At 42.9% G+C, this 22,768-nt stretch overlaps 1 protein-coding gene across 1 annotated transcript; it reads right to left on the bottom strand.

Annotated features, from left to right (window-relative positions):
• Positions 1–12,778: 12,778 nt before the first annotated feature.
• On the bottom strand, positions 12,779–15,424 carry LOC125540508. Its single transcript, XM_048704119.1, has 2 exons — positions 15,311–15,424; positions 12,779–15,151 (listed from the first exon to the last, which is right to left on the bottom strand). Exon 2 carries the CDS (start codon positions 15,131–15,133, stop codon positions 13,151–13,153), a length of 1,983 nt encoding a protein of 660 aa, XP_048560076.1. The 5' UTR covers positions 15,134–15,151; positions 15,311–15,424; the 3' UTR covers positions 12,779–13,150.
• Between the last annotated feature and the right edge of the window lie 7,344 nt (positions 15,425–22,768).

The following is a 22,768-nucleotide window of genomic DNA, read 5'->3' on the forward strand; positions in this document are numbered from 1 at the left end:
TGTTCTACTTGGAGCTATTCTAAATTGTTGCTCCATTATATGCATCCGGTATCTCTACTCAGAGCTATCCGGATAGGTGTTAAGCTTGCATCGACGTAACCCTTTACGACGAACTCTTTTTACCACCTCCATAATCGGAAAAATTCCTTAGTCCACTAGTTACTAAGGATAACTTTGACCGCTGTCCCGTGATCCATTCTTGGATCACTCTGGTACCCCTTGACTGACTCATGGCAAGGCACACTTCAGGTGCAGTACTCATCAACATATACTTATCTCAGAAATTCTATAGTGCTCCCACTCACTTCTTTGGAAATACAAGTTGTTCTCTCATAAACTTTGTATACCAAAACTTTGATCATCTCATCAAAGCATACATTCCAACTCCGAGATGCTTACTCCAGTCCTTAAGGATTGCTGGAGCTTTGCATACTTATTAGCATCTTCAGGATTGACAAAACCTTCCGGTTGTATCACATACAACCTTTCCTCAAGAACGTCGAGGAAACAATGTTTTGACATCCTATCTGCAAGATTTCATAAATAATGCAGTAATCGCTAATATAATTCCAACAGACTCTTAGCATCGCTACGAGTGAGAAAGTCTCACCGTAGTCAACTCCTTGAACTTGTCGGAAAACATCTTAACGACAAGTCGAGCTTTCTTAATGGTGACATTTACCATCATTGTCCGTCTTCCTTTTAAAATCCATCTGTACTCAACAGCCTTACGACCATCAAGTAGTTCTTCCAAAGTCTACACTTTGTTTTCATACATGAATCCTCTCTCGGATTTTATGGCCTCGAGCCATTTATCGGAATCCGGGCCCACCATCGCTTCTCCATAGCTCGTAGGTTCATTGTTGTCTAGCAACATGACTTCCAAGACAGGATTACGTACCACTCTGAAGTAGTACGCATCCTTGTCATCCTACGAGGTTTGGTGACTTGATCTGAAGTTTCATGATCACTATCATAAGCTTCCACTTCAATTGGTGTAGGTGCCACAGGAACAACTCCCTGTGCCCTGCCACACTAGTTGAAGAGACGGTTCAATAACCTCATCAAGTCTCCACCATCCTCCCACTCAATTCTTTCGAGAGAAACTTTTCCTCGAGAAAGGACCCGATTCTAGAAACAATCCCTTATTGCTTTCGGATCTGAGACAGGAGGTATACCCAACTGTTTTGGGTGTCCTATGAAGATGCATTTATCCGCTTTGGGTTCTAGCTTATCAGCCTGAAACTTTTTCACATAAGCGTTGCAGCCCCAAACTTTTAAGAAATGACAGCTTAGGTTTCTCTAAACCATAGTTCATACGGTGTCATCTCATCGGAATTACGTGGTGCCCTATTTAAAGTGAATGTGGTTGTCTCTAATGCCTAACCCATAAACTATCGTGGTAATTCGATAAGAGACATCATGGTATGCATCATATCCAATAGGGTGCAGTTATGATGTTCGGACACACCATCACACTATGGTGTTCCAGGCTGTATTAGTTGTGAAACAATTTCCACAATGTCTTAATTCTGTGCCAAACTCGTAATTCAGATATTCATCTCTATGATCATATCATAGATTTTTATCCTCTTGTCACGACGATCTTTCAACTTCACCCTGAAATTACTGAACCTTTCAATAATTCAGACTCGTGATTCATCAAGTAAATATACTCAACATCTACTCAAATCATCTGTGAAGTAAGAACATAACGATATCCACTACACGCCTCAGCACTCATTGGACTGCACACATCAAAATGTATTACTTCCAACAAGTTGCTTTCTAGTTCCATTTTACTGAAAACGAGGCTTTCAGTCATCTTGCCCATGTGGTATGATTTGCATGTCTCAAGTGATTCAAAATCAAGTGAGTCCAAACGATCCATCTGTATGGAGTTTCTTCATGCATATACTACCAATAGACATGGTTCGCATGTCTCTCTTTCAAAAACGAGTGAGTCCAAAGATCCATCAACATGGAGCTTCTTCATGCGTTTTATACCGATATGACTTACGTGGCAGTGCCACAAGTAGGTGGTACTATCATTACTATCTTTTGGCATGAACATGTGTATCACTACGATCGAGATTCAATAAACCATTCATTTTAGGTGTAAGACCATTGAAGGTATTATTCAAATAAACAGAGTAACCATTATTCTCTTAAATGAATAACCGTATTGCGATAGACATAATCCAATCATGTCTATGCTCAACGCAAACACCAATCTCGATGGTAGAGGGAGCGTACGATATTTGATCAACCTTGGAAATACTTCCAACACATATCGTCATCTCACCTTTAGCTAGTCTCCGTTTATTCCGTAGCTTTTATTTCGAGTTACTAACACTTAGCAACCGAACCGGTATCTAATACCCTGGTGCTACTAGGAGTACTAGTAAAGTACACATCAACACAATGTATATCCAATATACTTCTATCGACCTTGCCAGCCTTCTCATCTACCAAGTATCTAGGGTAATTCTGCTCCAGTGGCTGTTTCCCCTTATTACAGAAGCACTTAGTCTCGGGTTTGGGTTCAACCTTGGGTTTCTTCACTAGAGCAGCAGCTGATTTGCCGTTTCATGAAGTATCCCTTCTTGCCCTTGCCCTTCTTGAAACTAGTGGTTTCACCAACCATCAACAATTGATGCTCCTTCTTGATTTCTACTTTCGCGTGTCAAACATCGCGAATATCTCAAGGATCATCATATATGTCCCTGATATATTATTAGTTCATCACGAAGCTCTAGCAGCTTGGTGGTAATGACTTGGAGAAACCATCACTATCTCATCTGGAAGATCAACTCCCACTCGATTCAAATGATTGTTGTACTCAGACAATCTGAGCACAAGCTCAACAATTGAGCTTTTCTCCCTTAGTTTGCAGGCTAAGAAAATCGTCGGAGGTCTTATACCTCTTGACGTGGGCACGAGCCTGAAATCCCAATTTCAGCCCTCAAAACATCTCATATGTTTCGCGACGTTTCAAAAAGTCTTCGGTGCCTCAATTCTAAACCGTTTAACCTGAACTATCATGTAGTTATCAAAAGTGTATGTCAGATGTTCGCAACATCCACAGACACGTTCGAGGTTCAGCACACTGAGCGGTGCATTAAGGACATAAGCCTTCTATGAAGCAATGAGGACAATCCTCAGTTTACGGACCTAGTCCGCATAATTGCTACTATCAACTTTCAACTAAATTTTCTCTAGGAACATATCTAAACAGTAGAACTGAAGCGCGAGCTACGACATAATTTGCGAAGACCTTTTGACTATGTTCAGGATAATTAAGTTCATCTTATGAACTCCCACTCAGATAGACATCCCTCTAGTCATCTAAGTGATTACATGATCCGAGTCAACTAGGCCGTGTCCGATCATCACGTGAGACGGACTAGTCATCATCGGTGAACATCTTCATGTTGATCGTATCTTCTATACGACTCATGCTCGACCTTTCGGTCTTCTGTGTTCCGAGGCCATGTCTGTACATGCTAGGCTCGTCAAGTTAACCCTAAGTGTTTTGCATGTGTAAAACTGTCTTACACCCGTTGTATGTGAACGTAAGGATCTATCACACCCGATCATCACGGCGTGCTTCGAAACGACGAACTGTAGCAACGGTGCACAGTTAGGGGAGAACACTTCTTGAAATTTTAATGAGGGATCATCTTATTTACTACCGTCGTTCTAAGCAAATAAGATGTATAAACATGATAAACATCTATGCAATCAACAATAAGCTGTGACTGGATATGCCATATATTTGATGGTCTTGTCTTCAGTCGTGGGTGTCCTGTGCTCTGTTTGGTCACGTGGCATGACACCATTGTTCTCCTGAGTTTTCATGGTATGATTTTGGTCTTTTTTTTGAGGTTTCGATTATCGTCTTCATCCGTCTATGGTGTGACGCTTGCTACTGGTATAGGGTTGAGTGCATGGACGTTAGTAGGTAGGATATGTGTGTTCTCCATGAAAAACTTTTGAAAGAAGAAGAGCCCGGAAAAAACATCAGACGTGTGTAAATGGCAGTACAATTAGAGCAATTATATCGAAAACGATGCAAGAAAAGGGAGACGAAAAATCCAAAACGTTAAAACAACTGGAGTGGTCCGTTATGTGGATTAAAAAACCAAACGATATGTGGAGATCGTTGCCCGCATGTGTTAATGATTAGATGGTTAATACCCATCTCCTAGTGGTCTTCGGTGTCTACTCAACGTAGTGCAGTCTGATATTCTTTTACTCAAACTGTGCCGATCTGCAATACCTACATATAGTATTTCTATGACTCGCTTGGCTTATAATGCCCTTCAGCATACTGCAAAAACAAGTTAGACGTCCTCTAATTGTTGTTTGCATGTTTTACGTGGCTGCTATGGGTTTCTAGCAAGAACGTTTCTTACCTACGCAAAACCACAACGTGATATGTCCAATTGCTATTTACCCTTCATAAGGACCCTTTTCATCGAATCCGATCCGACTAAAGTGGGAGAGACAGACACCCGCTAGCCACCTTATGCAATCTAGTGCATGTCAGTCGGTGGAACCAGTCTCACGTAAGAGTACGTGTAAGGTCGGTCCGGGCCGCTTCATCCCGATGCCGCCGAATCAAGATAAGACTAGTAACGGCAAGCATATTGAACAAAATCAACGCCCACAACTACTTTGTGTTCTACTCGTGCATAGAAACTACGCATAGACCTAGCTCATGATGCCACTGTTGGGGAACGTAGCATAAATTCAAAATTTTCCTACGTGTCACCAAGATCTATCTATGGAGTCATCTAGCAACGAGGGAGTGGATCTACATACCCTTGTAGATCGCGCGCGGAAGCGTTCAAGAGAACGGGGTTGATGGAGTCGTACTCGTCGTGATCCAAATCACCGATGATCCTAGCGCCGAACGGACGGCACCTCCGCGTTCAACACACGTACGGAACGGAGACGTCTCCCATGCCTTGATCCAGCAAGGAGGAGGGAGAGGTTGATGGAGATCCAGCAGCACGACGGCGTGGTGGAAGTAGCGGGATTCCAACAGGGCTTCGGCTCGCTTGCGGGAGGAGGTAGATGTGTCACGGGAGGGAGAGGGAGGCACCTCGGAGGTGCCTTCCCCCTTTAGGACTTTCCCCTTTCCCCTCTTCTCTTGGCGCATGGGCCTCTTGGGGCTGGTGCCCTTGGCCCATATAGGCCAAGGCGCACCCCCTACAGCCCATGTGGCCCCCCGGGGCAGGTGGCCCCACCCGGTGGACCCCCGGGACCCTTCCGGTGGTCCCGGTACAATACCGGTGACCCCAAAACTTGTCCCGATGGCCGAAATAGCACTTTCTATATACAATTCTTTACCTCCAGACCATTCCGGAACTCCTCGTGACGTCCGGGATCTCATCCGGGACTCCGAACAACTTTCGGGTTACCGCATACTAATATCTCTATAACCCTAGCGTCACCGAACCTTAAGTGTGTAGACCCTACGGGTTCGGGAGACATGCAGACATGACCGAGATGACTCTCCGGTCAATAACCAACAGCGGGATCTGGATACCCATGTTGGCTCCCACATGTTCCACGATGATCTCATCGGATGAACCACGATGTCAAGGACTTAATCAATCCCGTATACAATTCCCTTTGTCTAGCGGTACGATACTTGCCCGAGATTCGATCGTCGGTATCCCGATACCTTGTTCAATCTCGTTACCGGCAAGTCTCTTTACTCGTTCCGTAACACATCATCCCGTGATCAACTCCTTGATCACATTGTGCACATTATGATGATGTCCTATCGAGTGGGCCCAGAGATACCTCTCCGTTTACACGGAGTGACAAATCCCAGTCTCGATTCGTGCCAACCCAACAGACACTTTCGGAGATACCGGTAGTGTACCTTTATAGCCACCCAGTTACGTTGTGACGTTTGGCACACCCAAAGCACTCCTACGGTATCCGGGAGTTGCACAATCTCATGGTCTAAGGAAATGATACTTGACATTAGAAAAGCTTTAGCATACAAACTACACGATCTAGTGCTATGCTTAGGATTGGGTCTTGTCCATCACATCATTCTCCTAATGATGTGATCCCGTTATCAACGACATCCAACGACATCCCGTCAGTCAACTAGAGGCTTACTAGGGACATGGTGTTGTCTATGTATCCACACATGTATCTGAGTTTCCTGTTAATACAATTATAGCATGGATAATAAATGATTATCATGAACAAGGAAATATAATAATAACTAATTTATTATTGCCTCTAGGGCATATTTCCAACATGTATCTGTCGTCGAAAAACATTACAATCATTAGTAGCATGAGAAAAAGAATTATGATACTTGCAATAAGCACGCCGTTTCAGCTCTTCGAACGACGGTAAAGTATGAGATATTCTAATAATCTTGGCTTGCAACAAAGCATCAAATATTTTATCACACTTAGCAATGTTGAAAGTAAATGTCATCTCTTCATCGCGATTCTTACGAATCGGCTTTAAATCATTGCAAGTAAACGGTTTGGCCTTAGATGGCCAAACAAATTCAGCAGCATAAATATCGCCCTCATTGTCCGAGTGATCACTATCATACTCAACCATATTCATCTTAGGACGATCAGTTTTATATCTATGCACCTCTTTAAGATCTTTGCTTCGGCTTTCCTGAGCCAAAGCCCTTTGCAAGACTTGGTTGATATTTAAAAACTCATGTCCTTCTAGCCTTTCTCTAATGTGAGTTCTCAAACCACTAAGCACAAGATCAGCCAAATCTCTCTCGGTTATCACCAAACTATAGCACCGATTTTTTGTATCTCTAAATCTTTTGACATAATCGGAGACCGATTCATCATGCTTTTGCTTAACCGATGTAAGATGGGATAGTTTAAGCTCATTTTCACCACTGTAGAAGTGATCATGAAACTTTTGCTCCAACTGAAACCATGTAGTAATAGAACCGGGTGGTAATGCAGAAAACCATGAGAAAGCAGTACCGGTTAAGGATAAAGGAAAATAAAGTACTTTCCACTCGTCTCGTGAACTTGCCTCACCTAATTGTGCCAAGTATTGACTAACATGCTCCCATGTAGTCTTTTTTTCCCTCTCCGCTAAACTTAACAAAATCTGGAACTTTATATCCGGGAGGCCATGGCACGGCATCAAAAATTTCTGGATATGGTTTCCTGGAAATTCGTGGTTTAGGTAGTTCAATCCCACAATGCTCTCGGAACACCCTAGACATTTCCTCTCTGACATTAGCCAAAATATCACTCGTACTGAGTGACTTTGAATGTGGTTGTGGCGCATGGTGAATATGATTTCTAATAGTTGGTACAATGCTAGTCGGAAGAGATGGTGGTGTGTATGTTGTACCATAGTTCGGCAGCAATCCACTTGGACTTGCCGAACCGTAACCTAGCAATGCAATTGGATTCACTGAACTTGGTACGTTCATGGCAGGATTAAAGGGTGGAGCAACAAGTTGATTTGTCTGACTGGGATAAGAATTCAACGGCACGGGCGCCGCCGATGAAACAGGTAAAGTTGGACTAAAGTTTTCCACACCAGTAGACATACTACCACTACCATGATATGACTGAGGAGTATTATTTCGAGCAGTATTATTGTCTATGATAGCTTGGTAAATAAGATCATTATTCTGAGCAATAAGAGTAGTAATTTCAGCCGACTGTTCAGGAGAGAAGATTTTGCTTACAGCCGGTTCTACCTGCTCATTGTGAAGAGGAGGAAACTTGATTTCTTCAATTGAAGTGATGTTGCCATGGCGATCCTTTTTGAACTTAGCAAGGAACTCCTGCATCTCCTTCTCTTCACGCGCCTTCTTGTACTCCTCAAAAGCTTGGCGATGTTCTGCCGATAATTCCTCAAAATTGGGCTTGATGATGTTATCGGCATCCACTTCAGATGGCTTGGGAAGATCAACCATGATGGATGATGATGATTACTCTTTTTCCCCAGCGGAGTCGCCAAAAAGTGTGTTCGCACACTAACACGTCACGTGTACCCTCAACGCCGGGGATGATGCACCGCAGCTCACGTCGAAGGAGACCCGACCGACAGCGCGATACGCAAGACAGTCGACGGGCGCTTTTGCAGACCCAAAACCCCACACCCCCGGGAGGGACCCCGTCAGGGAGTGGGGCGGCTATGCGCTGCCCTAGGTCGATTCGCTCGCCCCTAGAGCCTCGGGATTCGCAGCTCTCAAATTTGAGGAACGGCGAAGAACGAGAGAGAAAAACGGTGGAGAGATAAAACGTAGATGAAAAAGTAGTATATTGATTTGCTCGATTGTGTGTTGTTTCAATCAGCCGTCACCCCCAACATATATAAGAGGCGGCTGGACTTCCCGTACAAGCAAAGGATTTATCTAGGCTTTCCTTACAAGAAAATTACATTAATTCACGTCCAAAACCCTAGTCAAATTCGGACTGGTTTTATCCGAACTTTCCAAAACTGTTCGGTTTAAACTCGCTGTACTTTGAGGGTCCTTTTTGTGGTGACAAAGGACCTTGGATGGAAACGAGCCCAAAAGCAATCTTGACCGTTTCGACGAGACGAACATCTTTCATGTTGAACGTTTTTTCATCAGAGGTCATCTCGAGGGTCAAATCGCTTGTGCAAAACAGCTAATTACTCACGCAGCTCATCAGACATACCCACATGTGTCTCTGGTTCCGGCCGTCATATTTTGCTCGCTGGAGAGTCTCGCTGTACGGGCTCTAACTTTTGCATACGACCTCGGATTGAGACGATCTTTATATCAAAATCGATCATTTCGACGAGACGCACAACTTTTTTGTTGAAACTTTCTCCATTTGAAGCCATATTCATTGGGTTACTGGACATCCTTTAATCTGGTGTCGACATGAGGATCTCTGAACTTGTCATAAGTTTTACATCCAAGCTCCGTTTTAGACCATTTTCATATTCATTTTCATCTTCTCGAAAAGAGCCATTTCATGATGACTTTCAATAGTAAGTTTGAATTAATCTTGACATAGCTTCAATCCACTCTTTATAAACGTGCCACTTTTGAGCGTCAATACGACCTGCATTTGGCATTTTGCAATTGTTGCACCGATTACTCACCAACACGTTTTGCTGCTTGGTTCGTGGGCATTGCCAGAACTGACCTTCTTATTTGGTCTTCATCTGTATCAGGAGGACTCACGCGGCAATGCTGGTGAACTGGTTAGCGTTAGGGTGCGTTTGGATGCAAAGTATTTTTGCAGTTTTTTGGGAATACCGTGGTTTCAGAAAAATACCCTGGTATTAAATACTTTGATGTGTTTGGATGAAAGAAATACTGTAGTTTAAGATACGTGGTCTTTCTAATACCGTGTTTTTTTGCAGTATCTAAAAAAGAGGTCCCGACCTCTTTTTTAAAAACTGAACCGAGAGAAAAGTCAGTCCCTCCAACTCCTCGTCATTATCTGCTAATCGTAGTGTAATTTATATCTTGATTATTAGACAATTTTTTGTTAGGTGATTAACTTGTGTTCCGTTGGTCTCTCGAGTCCATGTTCTTCTGGCCGTCGTTGCCAGCGATTTCTCCGTCCGATCAGGGATCTAGCATGCATCTAGTGAGTCCCGCTAGCATCTAGAAGTGGCCGAGAGGACTTGGCTTGCATGGCATGGCTGCATGCATTGGACGGCCTCTTTTACATGCTGATCAGCTAGCTTAAGTGTAGCTGAGTTAGTTGTAGTCAGCCAAAAATTACGAGAAAACAGCATTTGTCAAACGAATAGGTGGTTTTCGCAAAACAGAGAAAAACCATGGTTTAGACAAACCGAGGTATTGATTGCCCTTGGGTTGAGAAACTGAGGTTTTGGATTACCACAGTTTTAAAAAGACATCGCTGCCAAACTAGGCCTACATTTTATTAGGGCAAACTGCACTGCAAACAGTAATTCAGTCGCACCTATCCAAACACCCAAGTTTGTACTCCACTGAACCCGAAGATATATTATTATACTACTAGGATGTACTATGTCCTTAAAGAAATATAAAAGCGTTTCGATCATTAAATGCTTTTATATTTCTTTACAGAGAGAGTATTATGTTTTTTTTGCGTGTCAGTACAGTAAAACAGATGATAATGATGACACATAAGTAACGTATACCATAAGTAACGTTACTTATCATCCGTTTTCTGATATGCTCTAATGTAACACACGGTTTTCACAAAGAAAGGTCTTGTGAAATATACGAGACAGTTGGATTAGCAAATGTGCGTCCACCTTCTGCTCGTCGGCCGTACATCAGCGGCGATGAGATTTATGGCTCCAGCAACTTGCCCTCCATGGGTGAGTGAAGCTGATTAGCTTCATTTTTTTTTAAAGAAGGATATACTTTCGGCCTCTGCATCTTGGCAATGCATGCAGCCATGCTGATTAGGTTCATGGCCGCTGACGAACGATCTTTGTGCGACCCGTCAGTTTACCAGCAGCCCGATGAATGGCTGCCCACTTTTTCTTCTCCTACTACACTTATGCCCTAGTTAGTATCCTTCTTCTGTAGCACTCCACCACAAGGGCAGCGACAATGAGGAGCTCGCCACCGTTGCTCAGCTGTTTGGCATGAGAATACCCGCTGCATCTATACCATGTGTATCACAGTCACAGCATCTCCGTCCATATTCCCAGGATCATCTTCAGCAGACCACGTCGGCGGTACATCGGAGAGACCAGCTCGTGTGCTGCTTCTTTTGTTGGGTTCTTGTCAATGCATTGTTTTGTTTTACTATCTCATATATTTTTCGATATACGGTACTTAGGCACGTAATTGGGCGACGACATCATTAGCAAGCTGGCAAAATCATAGGCTGATGTATATTTGAGACCGATGAGACAATAACACAATTCAGCATGCCTAGTGCGGCTGGCGGAGCCTGGTAGCATATACTGCTGTGATGGCCTAGGTTGCAGCTCGCATAGTTTAAGGGGGAAAGGAAAACATGATTTCACTCAAAATACAAATTGCAGCGATCACAGCCACTCACCGCTTGTTTGTTCATGTACAAGTTCATTTGTTTTCAATAGTACAAGCTTTTTGATGAACCTATCTGAATTTTGTGGCATAGTAGACACCTCTTGTATGTAGGCATGTTTAAATCTTTTGTAGAACCACATTGTTAATATTTCCTTAGAAGTAAAAAGGTTGCCTTTTCCGTTACTTGTTTACTTGGACCCAAACTATTCATTGCCTATTGTATCTACAGAGTTTTGCGTAGTGTAGCGTGCACTGGAACCATAGCTATAGAGTTTGGCTTACCGTGCTTTAGAACAATAGCTGCAGAGTTTGACCTCTCTGTTCTTATTTCTCTATATACTTGACATATACCTGCCTCCAACGTGTCCACGTGATTCCGATTAACTTTTTATATCTTCGTTATCTTCTAAACGTTGCATGCATTTTATCGTTCTCTCTCATCCAAATAACTGTGTGGGGATTGGTAGTCATCAATGTTTATAAGGTGAGCGGCAAGGCGTGTTGAGAGTGTCTTGCAATATGGTCGCTTTAGGCGCCTAGGCATGAGAGCGGTGGCTGCTCATCTTAGGTCACCTTACCGTCCTAAAAATCATGGTAGTCACACGCTCATGACACATTACCTTTGTAGCTTGTATACGTGAATGTATAAGTATACTTAGTAATCTGCAGTAGTAAGTACTAACTGAATATCTTAATCACAAGTTATATCTCTGTTGGTTGGCTTGGTTTAAGAACCCATTAGCTGTTTTATACTCCCTTCGTCCGAAAATAAGTGTTGCTGATTTAGTACAATTAAATCAGCGACACTTATTTTTGGTTTCAGTCATCTGTGGCACAGATGTCCAGTTCAAAGGATGAATCAATTAATTATGCCGATCAGTTCATATTTTTGTTGCTCTTAGTGTTTTCGTTATGATGATTTTGCTATCTCAGCGATCCCTGTCTGACAATTTGTTACCTTTTACAGGCCTTCAAGTGCCTATGAAAGTCTACTATGCTAGCATTATGCGACAATGACATTCTGCTTATTCGTATGTTCACACCCTATAAAGACCACAATCAAACTAAGAAGATGCCTAAACAAGTTATGAGGCTGCCTATATATAATTGTTTCTGCACACCGATATAAGTCATTCTACTATCTGTAATACAATCCAGCTACATCTCCTACTTACTCACTAAACATCACTTCCAACTGGCTTCTTGCGCCGTCTGTGCAACCAGGTTATCTAGTGGAAAATCAAAGAGAGCTAGTGTGTGTGCGTGGGGTAGTGGGTGGGGGTAAAGTTATTAGCGCGAGTATCAAGTGAGGTTTACGATGCTTCAATGTATAGTGGTTCAAGGTGCTCTGAAAATGACTTTAGAAAGAAGCAAACTTGTGCCAAGCTTGCTGTTGCTTGTTCCTGGCTCTAGGTCTTTACTTTTACTTCATATCTGTCTTTCAAGTTGTATATGTATGACAAACTTTGCTTTATGTCACTGGTTTGAGCCTGTAGTCCTTTTGCAGATGCTGGTGTTCGCTAAAAAAATTGATGTCACGAGAGGTCTTAAAAATTTTTGAGGAGGGGGGCTTTTGCTAAAAAACACGTCTTCATAGAATAAAACCAACATCTTGTTCACTTCATACACATGCTTCAGCATACATATGAACGCCATATTTTCTTTATATATCATAAGCACAGAATTGCGCCAAAAATGTGTGTCGAACAGTTCTTCATTATTAATGAAAGTACTAGGGGTAATACTAATACTCTCGGAAAATGCAATCAAGTACACACTTCCCCAATACATAGTTAATTCTTGGTGCAAGAAGCAAAAATGAACAGACTACAATGACAAGTGATAGGTAGATATATAGACAATCCCGCAGTTCATTCATTCATTCTACAGGGGAAGAAGCATAGAGGGTTCAAGCACAAGCAACAAGTAGCAAACGGATAAGCAACGACAACTGGCTGAAGTAGTGGAACACCATCATGCACCACTGTAGTTCCTTGGGGTACCTCCAGCGAACATAACTTGATGGGGATAGTGGTTGTATCATCCAGAGGAGAAACATTGGACATCTCATCAAGGGGCTTAGCTTAGACTTCAGATATCTCATTGTTGGGCCCAGACGGGCTCAATGGTTCATCAAGGGACACCTAAAAAAAATTCAGAGCCGTAGAAGGACAGCGGTTTGCTCCTATAAGGGTCGAGGATGCCTCTTCTCCGGTACTCCACCACAAGGGCAGCCACGGTGAGGAGCTCGCCGCCGTTGCTCAGCTGCTTGGCATGAGAATACCCGCTACATCTGTACCCCGCGTAACACAACATCTCCATCCACACCTCGACAATCATCTGCAGCCGAGCAGGTGGGCCAGATTCTGGAGAGACCAACTCCCGAGCAAGGTTGCGTGCATTACGCAATGCATCGTTGTCGGTATAGGACCCCTTTAGCAAGCTGGCCAACTCATATGCTGAGGTGTATTTGAGACTGGCGAGGGTGAGGGAATAGCAGGTATCAACATACCTAGTGCGGCTGACAGAGCCCGGCAACATGTAGGGGCGTGCTGCAAGGAGGAAAAGCATGTAATTGGACATCACCTCCGCAAGATGACACATATCATCTGCAACAGCTTCCCCCTGATCTTTGTGCCAACAGAGGTAGATATTGGTGGCGATATGCCACACAAGGATGCTCTCATCAAACTCCTTATGCAGGAATTTTCCCAGTTTCTCATACAACTTCCACCTCTCTAAGGCCGCCCGGCCCCGTGAGTTAATTATGTGATCTGGCTCCAGCGTGGTATAGGAGTACGGCCTGTGGTAGCTTAGCATATAGCTCTGCCTACTCTCGAGCACTAGTTGCACCACTAGTTCCTTAATAGTTTTGGAGACGGGGATGGACCATGAGTAGACCATCGTGTTCCACCAGTCCTCGACCCCCATCCTGCCCGCGATCCTGCTTCCTTGGCTAGCTCTGCTGCGAACGCATAATTCGAAAATGTTGTGCTGCCCCATAGAGTCCGACCACCACCATCTCGACTTGTACCTCAATGGAAGGACGAACCGGCGGATAGACGCAATTGCACGGGAAAGCAAACCCCACATGCGCCTTTCCTTTCCGACGTCATTGTAGGCAAGTTTCCATAGTACAAGGCTTGGCCATCTGGAGAACATGGCCCTTAGCACCGAAACCAACTCCAGCATAACCGCCCCAATTAGCAGGATATAAGTGATGACAATGTCTGCTCCGCTATAGTGGTGGTCACCGGCACCCGACTTGTGGAATAACTTGAACGCGATGGCAACGAACACAGGAGAAATGATGCGGATACAGATGCCATACCATGTGTGGATCACCACGGCCTTGCTGTACACGACATCATGCATCAGGCTGAGCTGCATCTCCACCACCTTGTACATCTCATCCGCGGAGATGGGCTTGGCGTGGGCATCATCGTATAGGTGTGTCGGTACCACTACGACGGGCAACGGCCCCTGAAACATTTCCTTTGGAACATCCAAAAGAAGGCGGGCTATCCGCAGCAGGTCCTCCGTGTCGTCTCGCTGGTCTGTAGGAGGTCCAATCTGAGTATCGGTCAGGTTCTTGTAGAACCGGTATTTGCTGCCCGACGAGCTAATGTCAGCACGCTTGAGCGCCCACACCCTCTCCCCATACTTGACAACGCCCAGCACGAACACGAGGACAGCAGCATTCCGGAGCAGGGCCTGGGTGCCGACCACAGTGGACTCGTATAGGACGTAGGCAGCGGCAGCGATCTGCACGGCGAGAGCCTGCAGATGCCGCACCCACAGCCGATTGTCCTCGATGGCGTAGGCGGTGATGTTGTCCTGCCCACCAAGGTGCAGCAGCAGGAAGGGCGCCCAAAACGCCATGAGCTGGTGGTCGGCTGACCTGCTCGTCAAGGAGAGGTGTCCCAGGGTGTAAGTCGCGGTCGAGTCGGCCATCATGTAGGCCGACCATATCACGGCCCTCAGCACACCGGAGTCCATGCGACGGCGGAACTCCACCAGCACGAGAAGCACTAGCTGCATCGTGAAGCTCAGCAGCACCATCACCTGGACCACGAGTTCTTGCCATGGCTCCACTTGCAGCTCCACTCTCGCCATGGTTTGTTTCTCCTCCGGCTGAAATAACAAGATAGTACAACAAAAGATTACGTAACACACTGGCCATCGTTTGTTTTCCCGGCCGTCTAATGTTTGGAGTGCTCCACGCTCAAGCTAATTAAGAGACAGAAACTGATCGGCAGCTGGATGAAACACGAAATACGGGTGTAACTTTACATGGATGCTAGCAGGGGTGGGGAAGTGATGGATGGATCGATGATCCTGCACACACCCGCTCGCCCGCGCTGCCCTAGTACCACCACCAGAAGCAAGCTAGACGAAGAAATTTGAGGTGGGGCGAGAGAAGTTGAGAGCAGCTAGCTTTGTAGGATGAAGCCTCACGAGAGAGGTCCCGCAGCGTGCCCTTTCAGACAGCAGCGTGTCACCCACCACTGTGCATATGGTTCACGTATTCTCTCTCCGCTTCAGCGTCATCAATTAATGCATTCATTGGCCAACGACCAGCTGGCTAAACGATGCAAAACAACCAAAACGTCAGATTCATCTTCTTCCTCCTCTCGACAGCCCACACCGTCTACTTGTTTCACACAATGATAGAAACTGCATGCATATATGCTCATGACAACCAAGCGACGTCACGGCATGTGACGTCATGTGCAAATCGTGTAGCACATGCCTTGTTGTCAAGCTATGCTTGCTGTTAACCCGGGCTCTCCCCTTCGGCACCGTTATTAACATTGATTCAGCTCGGCCTATTGTTTTTCTCTGAAGCTGCGAACGTACGCGGCACATGCTATTAGAGTGTTATATGGTGGAATGGTCACAAGAACGGATGGAGGGAATAGAGGATGCGAGTTCGACGAACACCGGCCAGGGAGGCGGTTTGCTATACTGGTAATGTGTTTTCTTTTCCGAGTAAAAGGGAGTTTATTTCATATCAACAGGGTTACACAAGATAATGAATGAAAAGGGGGCCATGTTGCAACCAACAAGATGTGCTACATGTGAGCGTAATTAGCGAGACATTGTGAAACCCTATATTTCTAGATCTAGCTATCTTAATATGTTTATTAAATTCCCTATCTAACATCAAATGCTTAATTTCCTTAACTAGTTGACCAAAACATGATCTGTCGAGTGAATCATCCTTCATAGCGCATATAGGGCACCCAACAAATCATACTGCACGGGGATAGGCAATGATGGCCATTGTAGTGCAAGTGACATTCCAATCATGAGGGCCTTGATTTCTGCTTCCAGAGTATTATCGCAGAAAATTAGTAGCTCCCGCTGAGCCTTCCTCTGATGAAAAAGTTCCATCCACCAACAAGGCGAGCCAGTTTGCTCGTGGTTGTTCCCAAGGAATGTCTGCTGGCTTGTCCTTCACCTGAACCTAGGTAGGGACATGCATAGGGCTCTTCCCTGTGATAATTTGTTCTGTTGTGAGAATTGAGCATTGCGAATCGAGCTGAAGTAGCTACACAAGAAAACCTTTGATGTTTCCACCAGAGGTATATCCTTGCCATGAGTCAATTCATTTCGGAGATGCCAAACTCTCCAAATGAGGCGTGTGGAGGGATGTAAAATAAGATGGGAAGCGCATCTCCACCCATAGGTGGCCTCATGGTATATATTGATGTGTGGCGAAATCCTGCCATGGCATAAGTCTTGGACTATCACTAGGTTCCGTTCAGTTACATTGGAGATCGAGAGAGTGAGGTTAAACAGAGAGATTAGATGTACAAAGCAGTTTAAACTGGATACTACCCCTATCTATCTGTATCGCTAACACTCCCCCCTCAATCTAAAATCTATGGTACTTTACCAAGATTACGATTGTATTTGAACTCATCTAACTTTCTCATTGTGAGAAGTTTTGAAAGCCATCAGCTAGTTGATCAATAGTTGGAATAAACCTTATGTCCAACAACTTGGGAGCTACTCTTTCTTTGAAAAAGTGGAAATCAACTTCAATATATCTTGTATGTACATGAAAACAGGATTAGCCGAGAGATATGTTGCACCAATATTATCACATGATAATCTCGCAGCTTGTGGAGTCGTAATTCCAAGCTCATATAGCAAAGTCTGAATCCACATTACTTCAGGTGTGGCATTTGCTAGACCCTTGTACTCAGCCTCAGTGCTTGATATTGAGACCATAACATGTTTTCTTGAACTCCATGATACAAGATTTGTTCCAGACACAACAAATCCACATGTTGATCTTCTATCATCAGCACACCCAGCCCAGTCTGCATCAGAATATGCAGTGACAAGCATAGATGGGGACTTGACAATCTGAAGTCCAAGTCCTTCTGAAAACTTTAGATACCTCACAATCTCTTAAATGCAGTCCAATGCATGGTACTAGGTGCATGTAAATATTACACTTTGTTCGCAAAATAGGAAATAACATGACGCGTAAGAGTCAAATATTGTAATGCTACTATAACACTTATGTGTAAGAAGTATGTATGCCATCCTTTACCTGCTTGACCTCTATACCAAAGAAGTAATGAACATTTTCCAAGTCCTTGAGATCAAACTCCATCTTTAAATCCTTAAGCCGACAAGTAGTCACATCTGGACTTGAACTAGCAACAATTATATCATGACATGAACAAGCACAAATATAGTGGTGTTGCCTTTACTGTAAAAGAACAATGAGGTATCTACTTTAGATGGTGTAAACGCAAGTTGTTGTAACTATATTCTCAACCTTGAGTACCAGGATCTTGGGGTCTGTTTCAACCCATATAAAGCTTCTCCTAGCGTACAAACATGATGAGATGTGCTATTTTTCTCATATCCTGGTGGCTACCGCATGAAAACCTCTTCTTCCAGAACTCTATGAAGAAACACGTTTTGAAGATCTAGCTCTCGTAAGCTCCAACCTCTGGAAATAACAATGGACAGTACAAGTCGAATAATAGTTGCTTTAACAACAAGAATGAAGGTATATTCATAATCAATAACAAATATTTGCTTGAATCCTTTTGCAACTAATCTAGACTTATATCTTTTTTAGAGGAAAAGGTCAGGAGAGCCCCAGCTCCATTGGATTGATCAATGAAACCAAAATATCCACAAGTATTAACACTCCAGCACCACAAATCAGCCAGTAGCTAAGGATAAGCCACGGCTTACTAGACATCTAAAAACAAAAACAACAGTACTAAGAGAACCACTCCATGGCTACAAAGTTGCTTGCCATCACACAGGAGGCACCACAAATGGTTTTTTCATATGAAGCAGGAGCCACGGGTGAGGAAGGGAGTCTCCCTTCGCACTCCTTACACCCAGCTGGTCCAGGAAGTGATACGTCTCCGTCGTATCTACTTTTCCAAACACTTTTTCCCTTGTTTTTGACTCTAACTTGCATGATTTGAATGGAACTAACCCGGACTGACGCTGTTTTTAGCAGAATTGCCATGGTGTTATTTTTGTGCAGAAATAAAAGTTCTTGGAATGACCTGAAAATCAACGGAGATTTTTTTTTGGAATATATAAAAAATACTGGCAAAAGAATCAAGGCCAGGGGCCCACACTCTATCCACGAGGGTGGGGGCGCGCCTCCTCCCTGGGCACGCCCCCTGCCTCATAGGCCCCATGACGCTCCACCGACCTAAACTCCAACTCCATATATTCGTGTTCAGGGAGAAAAAATTAGAGAGAAGGATTCATCGCGTTTTACGATACGGAGCCGCCGCCAAGCCCCAATCTCTCCCGGGAGGGCTGATCTGGAGTCCGTTCGAGGCTCCGGAGAGGGGACTCCGTCGCCATCGTCATCATCAACCTTCCTCCATCACCAATTTCATGATGCTCACCGCCGTGCGTGAGCATTTCCATTGTAGGCTTGCTGGACGGTGATGGGTTGGACAAGATTTATCATGTAATCGAGTCAGTTTTGTTCGGGTTTGATCCCTAGTACCCATTATGTTCTGAGATTGATGTTGCTATGACTTTATTATGCTTAATGCTTGTCACTAGGGCCCGAGTGCCATGATTTCAGATCTGAACCTATTATGTTTTCATGAATATATGTGAGTTCTTGATCCTATCTTGCAAGTCTATAGTCACCTATTATGTGTTATGATCCGTTAACCCCGAAGTGACAATAATCGGGATACTTACCGGTGATGACCGTAGTTTGAGGAGTTCATGTATTCACTATGTGTTAATGCTGCCACGGGAGGGTAGGACAAAAGATGTCATGCAAGTTCTTTTCCATAAGCACGTATGACTATATTCGGAATACATGCCTACATTACATTGATGAACTGGAGCTAGTTCCGTGTCAGCCTATGTTATAACTGTTGCATGATTGATCACATCCGACATAATTATCCATCACAGGTCCATTGCCCATGAGCTTTTCGTATATTGTTCTTCGCTTATTTACTTTTTCGTTGCTATTGTTACACTCGATATAAAACCAAAAATATTACTTTTGCTACCGTTACTACTACTATCATATTACTTTGCTACTAAATACTTTGCTGCAGATATTAAGTTTCCAGGTGTGGTTGAATTGACAACTTAGCTGCTAATACTTAAGAATATTCTTTGGCTCCCCTTGTGTCGAATCAATAAATTTGGGTTGAATACTCTACCCTCGAAAACTGTTGCGATCCCTTATACTTGTGGGTTATCAAGACTATTTTCTGGTGCCGTTGCCGGGCAGAATTGCTCTATTCTTTGAGTCACTTGGGATTTATATCTACTCATCACTATGAAGAACTTGAAAGATAAAAGAACCAAGATTCTTCCCTCAACTACGAGGGGAGGTAAGGAACTGTCATCTAGCTCTGCACTTGATTCACCTTCTGTTTTGAGTAAACTTGCGACACCTACACATGCTATTGATTCTGATAGGTCGCATGTTATTGATGATGCCACTTCTGCTTTGTATGATACTTATGATGAAACTACTTCTATGCTTGATACTACTATGCCACTAGGTGAATTTCTTGATGAACAACTTGTTAGGGCTAGAGAGAATGAAATTATTGAAACTGATAATATTGATGAAAGTGATGATGAAGATTCTCCCCCTAGATATGAATTGCCTGTTGTGCCTGAGGGTTATGTTATGGATGGAGAAACTGCTAGAGACTTCTTTGCTTGCAATGATAGGTCTGATCTTAAGAAATTATTAGCTAAGCTTAAAGAAAAGTCTTTGAATGCTAGAATGAAATATGACCCTGCTTTTGCTACTTCACCTATCTTTATTACTGATAAGGATTGTGATTTCTCTGTCGATCCTGAGTTAATTACTTTGGTTGAATCTGATCCTTTCTATGGCTATGAATCTGAAACTGTTGTGGCACATCTTACTAAATTAAATGATATAGCCACCCTGTTTACTCATGATGAGAAAACTCGCTATTACTTTATCCTTAAGTTATTTCCGTTCTCATTAAAGGGTGATGCTAAAACATGGTTTAATTCTCTTGATCCTGGTTGTGTGCGTAGTCCCCAGAATATGATTTATTACTTCTCTGCTAAATATTTCCTCGCTCATAAGAAACAAGCTGCTTTAAGGGAAACATATAATTTTGTGCAAAATGAAGAAGAGAGTCTCCCACAAGCTTGGGGGAGGCTTCTCCAGTTACTTAATGCTTTGCCTGATCATCCTCTGAAGAAAAATGAAATACTTGATATCTTTTATAATGGACTAACCGATGTTTCCAGAGATTACCTGGATAGTTGTGCTGGTTGTGTTTTCAGGGAAAGAACTGTTGATCAAGCTGAATTGCTATTGAATAATATGTTGACTAATGAAAATAATTGGATACTTCCTGAACCAACTCCTAAGCCAACTCCAAAGAAAAGGGGTATTCTATTTCTCAGTCCTGAAGATATGCAAGAGGCAAAGAAATCTATGAAAGAAAAAGGTATTAAAGCTGAAGATGTTAAGAATTTACCACCTATTGAAGAAATAGATGGTCTTGATAACCCGACATAGGTAGTAAAGGTAAATTCTCTCTATAGATTTGATGAAGGTGATATTCCTCGTTATAAGTCTGCTAGCCAATGCTTAGATGAGTTTGATAATTTTATTGTTAAACAAGAAAACTTCAATCCTTATGTTGGTAGATAATTGAAACGTAATGCTGATATGCTTGAACACTTGAGTGATTATATGGCTAGTGTTAAAGGTGAACTTAAACTTATTGGTAAACATGCTTTTATGGTTACCACTCAAGTAGAACAAGTACTTAAGGCTCAGAATGATTTGCTCAATGAATTAAATAATAAGAAAAATGATAATGCTGTTAGAGTTATGACTAGAGGGGGTAAAATGACTCAGGAACCTCTGTATCCTGAGGGCCATCCTAAGAGAATTGAGCAAGATTCTCAGAGAACTAATGTAAATGCACCTAGTCCTTCTAAGAAGAAGAAAAAGAAAAATGATAGGACTTTGCATGCTTGTAGTGAACCTGTTGTTCACACACCTGAGAATCCCAGTGATATTTCTATTTCTGATGCTGAAACACAATCTGGTAATGAACATGAACCTAGTGATAATGTTAATGATGATATTCATGTTGATGCTCAACCTAGCAATGATAATGATGTAGAAATTGAACCTGCTGTTGATCTTGATAACCCACAATCAAAGAATCAACGTTATGATAAGAGAGACTTTGTTGCTAGGAAGCACGGTAAAGAAAGAGAACCATGGGTTCAGAAACCCATGCCTTTTCATCCTAAACCATCCAAGAAAAAGGATGATGAGGATTTTGAGTGCTTTGCTGAAATGATTAGACCTATCTTTTTGCGCATGCGTTTGACTGATATGCTTAAAATGAACCCTTATGCCAAGTACATGAAAGATATTGTTACAAATAAAAGAAAGATTCTGGAAGCTGAAATTTCCACCATGCTTGCTAATTATAATTTTAAGGGTGGAATACCAAAGAAACTTGGAGATCCAGGAGTACCAACTATACCATGCTCCATTAAAAGAAACTATGTTAAAACTGTTTTATGTGATCTTGGAGCCGGTGTTAGTGTTATGCCTCTCTTTATATCGTAGACTTCATTTGAATAAGTTGACACCTACTGAAATATTTTTACAAATGGCTGATAAATCAACTGCTATACCTGTCATTTGTGAGGATGTTCCTGTTGGGGTTGCGAACGTTACTATTTTAACGGACTTCGTTATTCTTGATATTCCCTAGGACGATAGTATGTCGATTATCCTTGGTAGACCCTTTTTGAATACTGCAGGGGCTATTATTGATTGCAACAAAGGCAATGTCACTTTTCAGGTTAATGGTAATGAGCATATGGTACACTTTCCGAGGAAACAACCTCAAGTCCATAGTATCAATTCTATTGGAAAAATTCCAACTATTACTATTGGAGGTTTTGAATTTCCTCTTCCTACTGTCAAGAAGAAATATGATATTCTTATTGTTGGGGACATGCATATCCCCGTTGAGGTAACCTAGTGTTATTCGAAAATTCTCCGGTTTCATGTTATTCGAAAAGAGTTTGTTAACAAGACTTGATCAACCTTGTTAGTGGATTCCTTTTGATGAGCATCAGATGGATGAATTTAGAAAGCACAACTCTCTGTACCCTCTTTTTACTTTCTGTTATTTATATTAAATAAAGCAAAAATAATATTTTCTGTCTGTTTTCTGAATCATCCTTGCA

The sequence above is a fragment of the Triticum urartu genome, chromosome 2 (assembly GCF_003073215.2).
Source record: "Triticum urartu cultivar G1812 chromosome 2, Tu2.1, whole genome shotgun sequence".
Taxonomy (NCBI): domain Eukaryota; kingdom Viridiplantae; phylum Streptophyta; class Magnoliopsida; order Poales; family Poaceae; genus Triticum; species Triticum urartu.

Coding starts and splice junctions, on each gene's coding strand:
- LOC125540508 (XM_048704119.1), bottom strand. CDS start 15,133: ATGGCGAGAGTGGAGCTGCAAGTGGAGCCATGGCAAGAACTCGTGGTC.